The following is a 16,609-nucleotide window of genomic DNA, read 5'->3' as shown; positions in this document are numbered from 1 at the left end:
GTGCAGCAAACGGGGCTGGAGCAGCGCCTGAGCGCCGGGAGCGGCCCCGCGGCAGCCACGGCGCGGCGGGAGAGGCCAAAAAAGCGCTTGAAACACGCGTGTGCAAAGGCTCTGCTGAATGGGCTCCTTTCACGACAGCCAAAACTCACGGCAGTTTTACGACAGACGCGCTTTACGGCCCCTTTTACGACGGTCGCGCTTTGAGGCACCTTTTACGACATCCGCGCTTCACGGCAGTTTTGCGACAGTCGCGATTTACGGCACCTTTTACGACAGTCGCGCTTTACGGCCCCTTTTGCGACAGTCGCGATTTACGGCACCTTTTACGACAGCCGCGCTTTACGGCCGCTTTTACGACAGTCGCGCTTTACGGCCGCTTTTACGACAGTCGCGCTTTACGGCCGCTTTTACGACAGTCGCGCTTTACTGCACCTTTTACGACAGTTTCGCTTTACGGCACCTTTTACGACAGTCGCGCTTTACGGCCCCTTTTACGACAGTCGCGCTTTACGGCACCTTTTACGACACTCGCGCTTTACGGCCGCTTTTACGACAGTCGCGCTTTACGGCACCTTTTACGACAGTCGCGCTTTACGGCACCTTTTACGACAGTCGCACTTTACGGCACCTTTTACGACAGTCGATCTTTACGGCACCTTTTGCGACAGTCGCACTTTACGGCACCTTTTACGACAGTTTTGCTTTACGGCACCTTTTACGACAGTTTCGCTTTACGGCACCTTTTACGACAGTCGCGCTTTACGGCCGCTTTTACGACAGTCGCGCTTTACGGCCCCGTTTACGACAGTTTTGCTTTACGGCATCTTTTACGACAATCTCGCTTTACGGCACCTTTTGCGACAGTCGCGCTTTACGGCACCTTTTACGACAGTCGCGGTTTACGACACCTTTTACGACAGTCGCGCTTTACGGCACCTTTTACGACAGTCGCGCTTTACGGCCCCGTTTACGACAGTTTTGCTTTACGGCACCGTTTGCGACATCCGCGCTTTACTGCCCCTTTTACGACAGTCGCGCTTTACGGCACCTTTTACGACATCCGCGCTTTACGGCGCCATTTTGCGACAGTCGCTCCTAAGGGCGCCATTTTGTGACAGCCGCGCTTTACGGCCCTTTTACGACAGGCGCCATTTTGGACACTCGCGCTTTACGGCGCCATTTTGTGACAGCCGCACTTTACAGCATTTCCTTTTTTTTATTTTTTAGTTCATTTTACCACCATTTTTTGTGGGGTTTTTTTGTTTTTTTGGTTTTTGTTTTGGTTTTTTTTGTTGTTTTTTGGGGGTTTTGGGGTTTTTTTGGGGTTTTAAAATTTTTTTGGGTTTTGTTTTTTTGGTTTTTTGTGGGTTTTTTTGGTTTTTTTGGTTTTTTAAATTTTTTGGGGTTTTGGTTTTTTTGGTTTTTTGTGGTTTTTTGGGGTTTTTTGGATTTTTGTGGTTTTTAAATTTTTTTGTTTTTTGGGTTTTTTTGGGTTTTTTTGGTTTTTTTCATTTTTTTAAATGAATAATTTCATTTTTTATATTTTATGTTATTTTTGATTTACTTTTTTATTTTTTCATAATTTTTAAAATTTATTTTATTTTATTTTTTATTTTATTTCATTTCATTTCATTTTAATTCATTTTAATTAATTTTATTCTATTTTATTTTTTAATATTTTTTTTAAATTTTAATTATTTTATCTATTTTATTTTATTTACTTTCATTTAATTTTAATTCATTTTATTTTATTTTATTTTAATTTTTATTTTATTTTATTTCATTTTATTTCATTTCATTTTATTTCTATTTTTTAATATTTTATTGTATTTTATTTCATTTCTTTTTTTATATATTTTATTTTGTTTTTATTTTTTATTTTATTTTAATTCTTTAATTTTTAAATTTCATTTTATTTCATTTTATTTCATTTTATTTCTTTTTTTAATATTTTATTTTATTCTTATTTATTTTATTTTATTTTATTTCATTTCATTTCATTTTATTATATATTTTATTTTATATTTTATTTTATTTTATTTCTTATTTTATGTTATTTCATTTTATTTCATTTCATTTTATTTCATATAATTTAATTTAATTTCATTTTATTTCTTTTTTTAATATTTAATTTTGCTTTTATTTTTTTTAATTTTATTTTAAATATTTTTTCCATTTCATTTCATTTTTTTTTAATATTTTATTTTATTTTTATTTATTTTATTTTATTTCATTTCATTTCGTTTTAATTCATTTTAATTTATTTTATTCTAATTTTTTTTAATTTTATTTTAATTATTTTATCTATTTTATTTCATTTCATTTCATTTTAATTCATTTTATTTATTTTATGTTATTTTATTTTATTTCACTTTATTTCACTTTATTTCATTTCATTTCATTTCATTTCATTTTATTTCTTTTTTTAATATTTTATTTTATTTTTATTTATTTTATTTCATTCATTTCATTTTAATTCATTTTAATTTATTTTATTCTATTTTTTAAAAAATTTATTTTAATTATTTTATCGATTTTATTTTTATTTCATTTCATTTTAATTCATTTTATTTTATTTTATTTTTTATTTTATGGTATTTCATTTTATTTCATTTCATTTCATTTCATTTTTTTTATATTTAATTTTGTTTTTTTTTTTTTTTTAATTCTTTAATTATTTTTTTTCATTTCATTTTATTTCATTTCATTTCATTTCATTTCATTTCTTTTTTTTAATATTTTATTTTATTTTTATTTATTTTATTTTATTTTATTTCATTTCATTTCATTTTAATTCATTGTAATTTATTTTATTCTATTTTTTAAAATTTTATTTTAATTATTTTATCTATTTTATTTTATTTCATTTAATTCATTTTATTTTATTTTATTTTATTTTTTATTTTATTTTTTATTTTATGTTATTTTATTTCATTTTATTTCATTTCATTTTGTTTAATTTAATTTAATTTCATTTTCTTTTTTTTAATATTTTATTTCATTTTTTTTCTTTTTTTATATATTTTTTTGGTTTTATTTTTTTATTTTATTTTAATTCTTTATTTATTTTTTCATTTCATTTTATTTCATTTCATTTTATTTCTTTTTTTAATATTTTATTATATTTTTTTATTTTATTTCATTTCATTCCATTTTAATTCATTTTAATTTATTTTATTCTATTTTTTAAATTTTATTTTAATTATTTTATCTATTTTATTTTATTTCATGTCATTTCATTTTAATTCATTTTATTTTATTTTTTTTATTGTATTTTATTGTATTTTATTTTATTTTATTCTTTTTTTATTTTTTATTTTATGTTATTTCATTTTATTTCTTTTTTTACTATTTTTATGGTTTATTGTTTCATTATTAAAATTTTAATTATTTAATATTTCATGGTTTATTATTTAATTTTTTAATATTTCATGGTTTTTTATTTCATGGTTTAATATTTCGTTTTTTAATATTTTGTTATTTATTATTTCATGATTTAATATTTCGTTATTTAATATTTCATGGTTTATTATTTCATGATTTATTATTTCATGGTTTAGTATTTCATTATTTAATATTTCATTATTTAATATTATTTATTGTTGCATGATTTAATATTTCATTATTTATTGTTTCATTATTTAATATTTCATTATTTAATATTTCATTGTTTATTATTTAATTTTTTAATATTTCATGGTTTATTTTTTTGTTACTTAATATTTCATTATTTATTATTTCGTTATTTAACATTTCATGGTTTAATATTTCATGGTTTATTACTTCATGATTCATTAATTAATGATTCACTAATGATTTATTCATTTATGATTTATTAATGTACGATCTCTATTACAATAATTTAATATTTTGTTATGTAATATTTCATTATTTATTATTTCATGATTTATTATTTCATGGTTTATTACTTCATGATTCATTAACTTATAATTCACTAATTAATGATTTATTCATTTATCATTTATTTATTTACGATCTCTATGACAATTAAAGAAATTGAGAAATTAAACCTGCACTATTTATTCATTTATCATTTATTAATTTCTGATCTCTATGACAATTAAAGAAAATGCGAAATTAAACCTGCACTATTTATTCATTTATCATTTATTAATTGATCTCTATGACAATTAAAGAAAATGGGAAATTAAACCTGCACTATTTATTCATTTATCATTTATTTATTTACGATCTCTATGACAATTAAAGAAAATGGGAAATTAAACCTGCACTATTTATTAATTTATGATTTATTTATTTCTGATCTCTATGACAATAAAAGAAATTGAGAAATTAAAACTGCACTATTTATTCATTTATTATTTATTAATGATCTCTATTACAATTAAAGAAAATGAGAAATTAAACCTGCACTATTTATTAATTTATTATTTATTTATGATCTCTATGACAATAAAAGAAATTGAGAAATTAAACCTGCACTATTTATTAATTTATGATTTATTTATTTCTGATCTCTATGACAATAAAAGAAAATGGGAAATTAAACCTGCACTATTTATTAATTTATTATTTATTTATGATCTCTATGACAATAAAAGAAATTGAGAAATTAAAACTGCACTATTTATTCATTTATGATTTATTAATGATCTCTATTACAATTAAAGAAAATGAGAAATTAAACCTGCACTATTTATTAATTTATTATTTATTAATGATCTCTATGACAATTAAAGAAAATGCGAAATTAAAACTGCACTAAAAGAGCCGGGAGCCATCAGAGAGCGGGGAGGGGCTGGGCGGGGCCACCTCCAGGTGTTCCAGGTGTGTTCCAGGTGTGTTCCAGGTGTGTCTCAGGTGAGGTTTGGGGTCTCTCAGGTGAGTTTTGGGGTCTCTCAGGTGATTCCCAGGTGAGTTTTGGGGTCTCTCAGGTGCTCTCAGGTGAGTTTTGGGGTCTCTCAGGTGTCCCTCAAGTGTCTTGGGTGTGTCTCAGGTGAGGTTTGGGGTCTCTCAGGTGTTCCAGGTGTGTCTCAGGTGAGTTTTGGGGTCTCTCAGGTGTTCCAGGTGTGTTCCAGGTGTTTCCAAGGTGAGTTTTGGGGTCTCTCAGCTGTTCCAGGTGTGTCTCAGGTGAGGTTTGGGATGACCCAGGTGTGTCTCAGGTGTGTCCCAGGTGCTCTCAGGTGAGTTTTGGGGTCTCCCAGGTGAGTTTTGGGGTCTCCCAGGTGTCCCAGGTGCTCTCAGGTGTCTCTCAGGTGTTCCAGATGTGTCTCAAGGGTTCCAGGTGTGTCTCAGGTGAGTTTTGGGGGGTGAGATTTGGGGTCTCTCAGGTGTTCTGGGTGTGTCTCAGGTGAGTTTTGGGGTCTCTCAGTTGTGTCTCAGGTGACTTTTGGGGTTCCAGGTGTGTCTCAGGTGAGTTTTGGTGTCTCTCAGGTGTTCCAGGTGTGTCCCAGGTGAGTTTTGGGGTCTCCCAGGTGCGTCTCAGGTGCAGGGGTCGAAGGGCAGGGTGGTGACATCTCCAGGTGTTCCAGGTGTGTTCCAGGTGTGTCCCAGGTGAGTTCTGGGGTCTCTCAGGTGAATTTTGGGGTCTCCCAGGTGTCCCTCAGGTGCAGGGGTGGAAGGGCAGGGTGGTGACATCTCCAGGTGTTCCAGGTGTGTTCCAGGTGTTTCCAAGGTGAGTTTTGGGGTCTCTCAGGTGTTCCAGGTGTGTCTCAGGTGAGTTTTGGGGTCTCTCAGGTGTCTCAGGTGAGTTTTGGGGTTCCAGGTGTGTCCCAGGTGTTCTCAGGTGAGTTTTGGGGTTCCAGGTGCTCTCAGGTGTTCCAGGTGTGTTCCAGGTGTTTCCAAGGTGAGTCTTGGGGGTCTCTCAGGTGTTCCAGGTGTGTCTCAGGTGAGTTTTGGGGTCTCCCAGGTGAGTTTTGGGGTTCCAGGTGATTCCCAGGTGAGTTTTGGGGTCTCTCAGGTGAGTTTTGGGGTCTCCCAGGTGATTCCCAGGTGAGTTTTGGGGTCTCCCAGGTGTCCCTCAGGTGCAGGGGTGGAAGGGCAGGGTGGTGACATCTCCAGGTGTGTCTCAGGTGAGTTTTGGGGTCTCTCAGGTGTGTTCCAGGTGTGTCCCAGGTGTCCCAGGTGTGTCCCAGGTGTCCCTCAGGTGCAGGGGTGGAAGGGCAGGGTGGTGACGCCCCCGTGCAGCTCCAGCCCCGCCTGGGCCCAGGCCAGCAGGTCCCCCCGGGCAGGTGAGGCACACCTGGCCAGCGCCGCCACCTCGGGCGGGGCCAGGGCGCGGCTCCACAGGTGCAGCTCGGCCAGGTCACCCACGAACGCCTGGGTGGCGTCGAAACGGCCCCCGAGGGTGTCCTGGAAGGACAGGGGGGCACAGGTGAGGCAGGGGACACACCTGGGGACACAGGTGAGGCAGGGGACACACCTGGGGACACAGGTGAGGCAGGGGACACACCTGGGGACACACCTGGGCACACACAGAATCACACCTGGGGACACCTGGGGCGGTAGGACACACCTGGGGACACTCAGAGAATCACACCTGGGGACAGGTGACACACCTGGGCACACACCTGGGCACACTCAGACACACCTGGGGACACACACAGAATCACACCTGGGGACACCTGGCGGCACTCGGAATCACACCTGGGCACACCTGGGGACACTCAGACACAGCTGGGGACAGGTGACACACCTGGGGACATGCACAGAATCGCACCTGGGGACAGGTGACACACTGGAATTCACACCTGAGCACACTCAGACACACCTGGGGACACTCACAGAATCACAGCTGAAGACATTCAGAGAATCACACCTGGGGGCAAACCTGGGCACACACCTGGGCACACTCAGACACACCTGGGGACAGGTGACACACCTGGGGACACACAGAATCACACCTGGGGACACCTGGCGGCACTCAGGGAATCACACCTGGGCACGCTCAGACACACCTGGGCACAGGTGACACACCTGGGGACACACCTGGGCACACTCAGACACACCTGGGCACACCTGGGGACAGCTGACACACCTGGGCACACCTGGGCACATTCAGACACACCTGGGGACACTCAGGAGAATCACAGCGTGGCACACCTGGGGACAGGTGACACACCTGAGCTCACACCTGGGCACACCTGGAAGGGTAGGACACACCTGGGACACACCTGAGGACACTCAAACACACCTGAGCTCATTCAGACACACCTGGGCACACTCAGACACGCTCAGAGTCACACCTGGGACACACCTGGACACACCTGAGCTCATTCAGGCACACCTGGGCACTCTCAGACACACTCAGAGTCACACCTGAGCACACCTGGACACACCTGAGGACACTCAAACACACCTGGGGCACACCTGGGCACACTCAGAGTCACACCTGTCCCCAGGTGTCCCCAGGTGTCCCCAGGTGTCCCTCACCTGCTCCTGGCCCAGCACCACCACCCCGTGCGGTCTCAGGGGCACAGGTGACACACCTGGGGACACACCTGGGGACACACCTGGGACACCTGGACACACCTGGGCACACTCAGACACACCTGGGCACACTCAGAGTCACACCTGGGACACATCTGGGACACACCTGGGCACATTCAGACACACCTGAGCTCACACCTGAGCTCATTCAGACACACTCAGAGTCACACCTGGGCACTCTCAGAGTCACACCTGGGACACACCTGGGACACACCTGAGCACACCTGGGCACATTCAGACACACCTGGGGACACACCTGGGCACACTCAGACACACCTGGCGACACACCTGGGCACACTCAGACACACCTGAGGACACTCAAACACACCTGAGCTCACACCTGAGCTCATTCAGACACGCTCAGAGTCACACCTGGACACACCTGGGCACACTCAGAGTCACACCTGTCCCCACCTGTCCCCACCTGTCCCCACCTGTCCCCAGGTGTCCCTCACCTGCTCCTGGCCCAGCACCACCACCCCGTGCGGTCTCAGGGCGTGGCCCGGGGCCAGCCCCTCCCCCCTCCCGCGGGGGATCCCGTCCTGGAAGCTCCTCCAGGTGCCCCCCGAGGCCGCCCAGGTGACACAAAGGTGCTGCCACCTGCCCGGGGCCGGGGACAGCGACAGCGCCACCGCCTGGGGGGGACAAAAAACACCAAAATTGTACAAAATGAACCCAAAAAACCGCATCGAAATAACCCAAATTGGCCCGAAATTATCCCAAAAACCCCGCCCAGGTGACCCCAAACCCCGCCCAGGTGACACCAAACCCAGCCCAGGTGACCCAAAGGCGCTGCCACTGCCTGGGGGAGAGAAAAACCCAAAATTATATAAAATTAACCCAAAAAACAGGACTGGAATAAGCCAAAAATGGACAGAAATAACCCCAAATTATCCTGAAATTATCTCAAAAATTATCCCCAAAATTATCCCCAAAATTATCCCAAATTATCCCCGAAATTACCCTGAAATTATCCCCAATTTTCCCCAAAATTATCCACAAATTTTCCCCAAATTATCCCAAAATTACCCTAAAATTATCATGAAATGATACGGAAATTATCCCAAATTTATTCTGAAATTATCCCCAAAATTATCCCAAATTAACCCAAAATTATCCTGAAATTATCCTGAAATTATTCCAAAAATTATCCCCAAATTATCCCCAAATTTAACCTCAAATTATCCCAAAATTATCGCGAAATGATCCTGAAATGATCCTAAATTATCCTGAAATTATCCCAAAAACCCCGCCCAGGTGACCCCAAACCCCGCCCAGGTGACACAAAGGTGCTGCCAAAAAAAATCCACGAAACCCAAAAAAACCTCACGAAAAAATCCCCAAATTATCAAAAGAAAAAAATCAAAAAATTCTTTTAAAATCCCCCCAAAAAAATCCAAAGGAAAAAAAAAAAAAAACCCAAAACAAATAATCACCAAAAAATTCTTTAAAAAACCAAAAAAAAAAAAAAAATCCCAAACAAAAACCACCAAAAAATCATCAAAAAATTCCTAAAAAATCAAAAAAAAATCCAAAAAAAACCCCAATCCAAACCAAATAATCATAAAAAAATTCTTTTAAAATCCCCAAAAAAAAAAAAAAAAAAAAATCAAAAAATTCTTTAAAAATCCCCAAAAACCCCTAAAAATCATCAAAAAATTCTTAAAAAATAAAAAAAAAATCCCCCCCAAAAACCACCCTGAAGATCATAAAAAAAATTCTTTAAAAATCCCTAAAAAATCCAAAAATAGAAAAATAAAAAAATCCACAAAAAATAATAAAACAATTCTTTAAAATTCTACAAAAAATAATAAAAAAAAACAACCAAAAAACCCCCAAAAATCATCAAAAAAATCTTTAAAAATTCCTCAAAAAAATTTTTTAAAAACCCACAAAACCCCAAAAAATCGTAAAAAAATTCCTAAAAAAATCCAAAAAACCCCCCAATAAACCAACAAAAAAAACCCCAAAAAATCATCAAAAAATTCCTAAAAAAATCCAAAAAAAACCCCAATAAACCAACAAAAAAAGCCCCAAAAAATCATCAAAAAATTCCTAAAAAATCCCCAAAAAAACCCACAAAAAAAGAAAAATAAAAAACCCACAAAAAATAATTTTAAAAAATTCTTTAAAAAATCAAAAAAAAATCCCTCCAAAAAAACCCCCGAAAAATCATCAAAAAATCTTTAAAAATTCCCTAAAAAAATAATTTAAAAAACCCCACAAAAACCCCCAAAAATCATCAAAAAATTCTTAAAAAAACCCCCCAAAAAATAAAAAAAAAACCACAAAAAAACCCTCAAAAATTCTTTAAAAAATCCCTAAAAAATCCAAAAAAACCCACAAAAAACCCCAAAAAATCATAAAAAAATTCCTAAAAAACCCCCCAAAAAACCGACAAAAAAACCCAAAAAATTCTTTAAAAAATCCCCCAAAAAATCAAAAAAAACCACAAAAAAAACCCTAAAAAACCACCCTGAAGATCATCAAAAAATTCTTTAAAAATCAGAAAAAAAAAATAGAAAAATAAAAAATCCACAAAAAATAATTAAAAAATTATTTTAAAATCTTCAAAAAATAAAAAAAACAACAAAAAACCCCCAAAAAATCATCAAAAAAATCTTTAAAAATTCCCAAAAATAATTAAAAAAAACCCACAAAAACCCCAAAAAATCATCAAAAAATCTTTAAAAATTCCCAAAAAATAAATTAAAAACCCACAAAAAATAATGAAAAAATTCTTTAAAAATCCCAATTCCCCAAAAAAATCATCAAAAAATTCTTTAAAAATCCCAAATAAATCCAGAAAAATAAAACCCAAACCATAAAAATAATCAAAAAATTCTTTAAAATTCCCCAAAAAATCCCCCCCAAAAAAACCAAAAAAACCACCCTAAAAAAAATTTTAAAAATTCTTAAAAAATCCCCAAAAAATCCAAAAGAAAAATAAAAACCCCACAAAAAATAATAAAAAAATTTTTTAAAAATCTGCAAAAAATCAGAAAAAACCCCAAAAACAAACCAACCAAAAAAACCCCCCAAAATCATAAAAAAATCTTTAAAAAATCCCAAAAAAATAATTTAAAAAAACCCAAAAAATCATCAAAAAATTTCTAAAAAAATCCAAAAAAAACCCCAATAAACCAACAAAAAAACCCCAAAAAATCATTAAAAAAAATTCCTAAAAAATCCAAAAAAAAACCCCAATAAACCAACAAAAAAAGCCCCAAAAAATCATAAAAAATTCCTAAAAATCCCCAAAAAAATCCCAAAAAATCCCAAAAAAAAACCCAAAAAAATTCAAGAAATTTATCTTAAATAAACCCCAGAACTCCCCGAATTTCCCCACCTGGTCGTCCACCAGCAGCTCCAGGGGCCGCCCGCCCCAGGCCAGCAGCACCAGCTCGTTGGGCTGCCCGGGCGCCGCGTACGAGAAGGGGGTGCCCAGGTTGGGGGCGCCCCCGGGGCGCAGCCACAGACAGACGGACACGGCCCCCAGGGCGCTGCGGACGGGCGGACGGACGCGGGCGAACATGTAATTGGTGCGGAGGGGGAAGGAGACGCGGAAACCGCCCCGCGAACCTGGGGGGAGGACAAAGAAATCGGGAAAATTCAGGATAAAAATTGAAAATTTAGCCTGGAATTTTGGGCAAAATCGCCGTAAAAATCCCACTGATTTTGTCCCAAATTTGGCCAGAAATCGCACAAAAATTCGGCCTAAATTCTTCCCAATTCCCCCCGTAAAAATCCCTCAAAATTTCACCCAAATTCCCCTTCAAATTCTTCCCCAAATTCACACCCATGTTGATCCCAAAATCTACTCCCAAAATCATCCCAAATTCTCCCTCAAATTCACCCTAAATTTACCTTAAAATCCACTCAAATTTGACCCAAATTCGCCCCCAAAATCTCAATCCCAGGAGTCCCAAATCCTCAGAAATTTTCCCCCAAATTCTTCCCCAAATCCCCCTCAAATGTCCCCATATTCACCCCCAAAATTCACCACAAATTTACCACTAAAATCTCAATCCTAAGAATTCCAAATCCCCCCAAAGTCTCCCTCAAATTCACCCCAAATTCACCTCAAAATCCTCTCAAATTTGCCCCAAATTCGCCCCCAAAATCTCAATCCCAGGAGTCCCAAATCCCCAGAAATTGTTCCCCAAATTCTTCCCCAAATCCCCCTGAAATGTCGCCCAAATTTCACCACAAATTTACCCCTAAATTCTCAATCCTAAGAGTTCCAAATCCCCCCAAATTCACCCCAAATTCACCTCAAAATCCACTGAAATTTGCCCCAAATTTGCCCCCAAAATCTCAATCCCAGGAGTCCCAAATCCCCCGAAATTGTCCCCCAAATCCCCCTCAAATGTCGCCCAAAATTCACCACAAATTTACCCCCAAAATCTCAATCCTAAGAGTTCCAAATCCCCCAAATTCTCCCTCAAATTCACCCTGAAATCCTCACAAATTTGCCCCCAAAATCTCAATCCCAGGAGTCCCAAATCCCCCAAAATTTTCCCCCAAATTCTTCCCCAAATCCCCCTCAAATGTCCCCATATTCACCCCCAAAGTCGCCCAAAATTCACCACAAATTTACCCCTAAAATCTCAATCCTAAGAGTTCCAAATCCCCCTAAATTCACCCCAAATTCACCCCAAAATCCTCTCAAATTTGCCCCAAATTTGCCCCCAAAATCCCAATCCCAGGAGTCCCAAATTCCCAAAAATTGTCCCCCAAATTCTCCCTCAAATTCGCCCAAATTCCTCCTCAAAATTCCCCCAAATTCCCCAAATTTGCCCCCGAATTCCCCCCAAATTCAGCCCCAAAAATCCCAATCCTGGAGGTCTCAAATGGCCCCAAATCCCCCCAAATTCTCCCCAAATTTGGCCCCAAATCCCCCCGAAATTTCCTCGAAATTCTCCCCCAAATGCCCCAAAATTTCACCCAAATTCTCTCCCAAATGCCTCCAAATTCACCCCCAAATTCTCCCCAAAATTCACCCCAAATTCACCCCCAAAATCTCCATCTCAGGAGTCCCAAATTCTTTCCCAAATCCCCCAAGATTTGCCCCAAAATCACCCAAATTTGCCCCAAAAAATCCCAATCCCGAAGACCCAAAAAAATCCCCAAAATTCCAAGAAATCCCAAAATCCAAAAATTCCCCCAAAATCCCAAAGATCCAAAAACCCAAAAATCCCAATCCCCAAAATCCCAAAATCCCCACAATCCCCAAAACCCCAAAAAACCCCAAAACCCCAAAAACCCCAAAATTCAAAAAATCCTCAAAATCCCCAAAACCCCCAAAATCTCGATCCCAAAAATCCCCAAATTTTCCCCAAATCCCCCAAATTTCCCCCAAAATCCCAAATTTTCCCAAAATCCCCAAATCCGGAACCCCTCGGCCGTTGCCGTGGTTACCGTAGTGGTTACCATGGAGCGGATGCCGGTTGCCATGGTTACCGCCCTCCAGCCGGTTGCCGGGTTTGCCGTTGCCATGGAGACCGGGCGGGTGGTTGCTATGGAGGAGGCCGCTGCGGTTGCCATGGTAACCGTGGGCGTGGGCGGGGTCGGCGGCCTTGGCGCGGTTGCCATGGTAACCCAGGGGGTGATGGGGGTGATGCTGGTTGCCATGGAAACCGTCGGGGTGGTCGCCGTGGTCCTTCCCGTGGTCGCCGTGGTGATCGTGGGGGGCGTGGTTGCCATGGAGACCGTGGTGGTTGCCATGGAGACCGTGGGGATGCTTCTCCTCGTGGTGGTTGCCATGGAGCTCATTGCGGTTGCCATGGAGACCGTGGGGATGCTTCTCCTCATGGTGGTTTCCATGGAGATCGTTGCGGTTGCCATGGAAACCGTGGGGATGCTTCTCCTCGTGGTGGTTGCCATGGAGATCGTCGTGGTTGCCATGGAGACCATGAAGATGCTTCTCCTGGTGGTGGTTGCCATGGTGACCGTCGTGGTGGTCCCCGTGCTTCTCGTGGTGGTGGTTGCCATGGAGACCGTCGTGGTTGCCATGGAGACCGTGGGGATGCTTCTCCTCCTCGCCATCATGGTGGTTGCCATGGAAACCGTGAAGATGCTTCTCGTGGTGGTGGTGGTGGTTGCCATGGTGACCATCGTGGCGGTCCCCGTGCTTTTCATGGTGGTCGCCATGGTGACCGTGATCGTGGTCGCCGTGGTGACCGCTCAGGTGGTCCCCGTGCTTCTCGTGGTGGTTGCCATGGTGACCGTCGTGGTCGCCATGGAGACCGTGGGGATGCTTCTCCTCGTGGTGGTGGTGGTGGTGGTTGCCATGGTGACCGTCGTGGTGGTCCCCGTGCTTCTCGTGGTGGTTGCCATGGTGATCGTGGGGATGCTTCTCCTGGTGGTTGCCATGGTAACCGTGATGCTCGGCGCGGTGGTCCCCATGCTTCTCATGGTGGTGGTGGTTGCCATGGAGACCGTGGTGGTTGCCATGGAGACCGTGGGGATGCTTCTCCTCATGGTGGTGGTTGCCGTGGTGGTCGCCGTGGTGACCGTGGTCGCCATGGTGATGGGAGCCGTTGCCATGGAGACGCAGCTGCAGCTCCAGGGCCTCGATTTTCCTCTGCAGGGCCTCGCGCAGCCCGGACACGTTCCGGCTCTGGGGGACGGGGGAAAACGGGCCCAAAATCAGCCAAAATTCCCCCAAAATCACCCCAAAAAATGAGACAAAATCACCCCAAGAATGAGCCCCAAATTCCCCCAAAAACTGCCCCGAAATCACCCAAAAATGAGCAAAAATCACCCCAAGAATGAGCCCCAAATTCCCCCAAAAACTGCCCCAAAATCACCCAAAAATGACCCCAAAAATGTACCCAGAGTGATCCCAAAATCACCTTAAAACCGCTCAAGAATCACCCAAAAAATCACCCCAAAAATGAGCTAAAAATTATCCCCGAATTGCCCAAAAATCGCCCAAAAATCCCCCCAAAATCACTCAAAAGAGGCCCCAAAAATCACCCCAAAAATGAGCCCAAAATGACCCAAAAATCACCCTAAAAATTACCCAAAAAATGACCCCAAAATGACCCCAAACCAACCCAAAAATGGCCCCAAAATGGCCCCCAAATGACCCAAAAATCACCCTAACAATGACCCCAAAATGACCCCAGGAGGCCCCGCCCCTGTGCTTTAGCCCCTCCCCTTCCTTTTAACCCCTCCCCTTTAACCCCGCCCCTTTAGCATCTCCTCTTTTAGCCCCGCCCCCTTTAGCTCCACCCTCTAACCTTTAACTCCTCCCCACAATTTTAGCCCCTCCCCCTTTAAACCTTGTGCTTTTAGGCCCCTCCCCCTTTAGCCCCTCCCCCTTTAGCCCCTCCCCCTTAATCTGCCACTGACCCCCTCCCTTTAGCCCCACCTCCTTCAGCCTTTCCCCTTAAGCCTCAACCCTTTGGCCCCGCCCCCTTTGGCCCCGCCCCCTTTGGCCCCGCCCCCTTTGGCCCCGCCCCCTCACCTGCAGCTCTCGCAGCCGCTCCCGCATTTCCTGCAGGGCCCTCAGCGGCCCCTCCCCCACCCCCCTCCCCCTCCCCTTCCTCCTCCTCCTCCTCCTCCCGCCCCTCCCCCTCCCGGCACCGCCCCGCCCCTCCCGCCCAAGCCCCGCCCCCTTCCACGGCCACGCCCGGCCAGGCCACGCCCCCTTGTCCTTGCGGGGGGAGGGGCGTGCAGAGGAAGCGGAGGGGGGGGGAGGGGCCGGGTGGGGGAGGGGCGGCGGCCGAGAGGAGGAAGAGGGGGAGGAGCAGGGGGAGGGGCGGGGCCATCAATGAATAATTAATGAGGCGGGGAATGAATGAATAATGAATGAGCCCAGGGTGGGGGAGGGGCGGCGTCCGGGCGGCTGCGGAGAGAGAAAAAAGGGGAGGGGGAGGGGCGAGGGAGGGTCCTCGACATCCGGGACCCCTCCCCCAACTCTGAGACCCCGCCCCCATCTCTGGGACCCCTCCCCCACCTCTGGGACCCCTCCCCCATCTCTGGGACCCCGCCCCCATTTCTGGGGCCCCTCCCCCATCTCTGGGACCCCTCCCCCACCCTGGGACCCCTCCCCAACCTCGGAGACCCCGCCCCCATTTCTGGGGCCCCTCCCCCACCTCTGGGACCCCGCCCCCATTTCTGGGGCCCCTCCCCCATCTCTGGGACCCCGCCCCAACTCTGTGACCCCGCCCCCGCCTTGGGACCCCTCCCCCACCTCGGGGACCCCTCCCCCACCTCTCCCGCCCCTCCCCCACCCCCAAACCTCATTTTCCCTTTCCCCTCCCCCACCCCCGATCCTCTCCTGCCCCTCCCCCCCTTTACCTGCAGCCCCTCCCCCCACCCCCCAAATCCCCTCTCCCTGCCCCTCCCCCACCCCCAAATCCCCTTTTTCCCCTTCCCCCTCCCCCCCTTTTCCCCCTCCCCCACCCCCCAAATCCCCTCCCCCTCCCCCCTTTCCCTCTCCCTCCCCCTCCCCCACCCCCAAATCCCCTTCCCCCGCCCCTCCCCCACCCCCCCCGCCCCTCCCCCACCCCTCACCTGCAGCCCCCTCCCCTCTCCCGCGGCCGCTCCCGCTCCGGACTGGGCTGAACTGGGATTGACTGGGACGGGGGGGGAGGGGCAGGGGAGGGGGGAGGGGCAGGGGGGGATCAGAGCGGATCAAGGGAGGGGGAGGGGCCAAAGGATGGGGGGGAGGGGGAGGGGCCGGCGCTGGGCAAAGAAACCGGGAGGGAGGCAGGAAAAACCAGTAAAAACCAGTAAAAACCAGTAAAAACCAGTATGGACCAGTATGGGCCAGTATAAACCAGTATAAACCAGGAAAAACCAGTATGGACCAGGAAAAACCAGTAAAAACCAGTATGGACCAGTATAAACCAGTATAAACCAGGATGGACCAGTAAAAACCAGTATGGACCAGTATAAACCAGTAAAAACCAGTAAAAACCAGTATGGAGTAGTATAAAGCAAAACGGACCAGTATAAACCAGTATGGACCAGTAAAAACCAGGACGGGCCAGTAAAAACCAGTATGGACCAGTATAAACCAGTATGGAGAAGTATGGACCAGTAAAAACCAGTACAGACCAGTACGGGTCAGTATGGACCAGTAAAAACCAGTAAAAACCAGTATGGGCCAGTATAAACCAGTATG

At 43.2% G+C, this 16,609-nt stretch overlaps 1 protein-coding gene and 1 long non-coding RNA gene across 3 annotated transcripts; one reads left to right on the top strand and one right to left on the bottom strand.

Moving 5' to 3' along the window:
* Positions 1–5,307: 5,307 nt before the first annotated feature.
* On the top strand, positions 5,308–6,072 carry LOC139586770 (uncharacterized). Of its 2 annotated transcripts, XR_011677968.1 has the most exons (4): positions 5,308–5,344; positions 5,416–5,748; positions 5,850–5,890; positions 5,995–6,072. It is a non-coding gene; the product is annotated as an uncharacterized lncRNA (long non-coding RNA). The 2 variants fall into 2 exon arrangements; XR_011677967.1 differs by having other exon boundaries at positions 5,416–5,890; positions 5,995–6,047.
* Positions 6,073–6,123: 51 nt separating this feature from the next.
* LOC139586769 (sarcoplasmic reticulum histidine-rich calcium-binding protein-like) lies at positions 6,124–15,309 on the bottom strand. Its single transcript, XM_071420392.1, has 5 exons — positions 14,945–15,309; positions 12,892–14,092; positions 10,820–11,052; positions 7,926–8,105; positions 6,124–6,333 (listed from the first exon to the last, which is right to left on the bottom strand). Exons 1-5 carry the CDS (start codon positions 14,969–14,971, stop codon positions 6,124–6,126), a joined length of 1,851 nt encoding a protein of 616 aa, XP_071276493.1. The 5' UTR covers positions 14,972–15,309.
* Positions 15,310–16,609: the final 1,300 nt, after the last annotated feature.

This window comes from Agelaius tricolor, unplaced genomic scaffold (assembly GCF_023055355.1).
Source record: "Agelaius tricolor isolate 1412-34295 unplaced genomic scaffold, bAgeTri1.0.p SCAF_137, whole genome shotgun sequence".
In the NCBI taxonomy this organism is placed as follows: Eukaryota; Metazoa; Chordata; class Aves; order Passeriformes; family Icteridae; genus Agelaius; species Agelaius tricolor.
The sequence above is the reverse complement of the archived record's forward strand: the minus strand, read 5'-3'. Positions and strand labels throughout refer to the sequence as shown.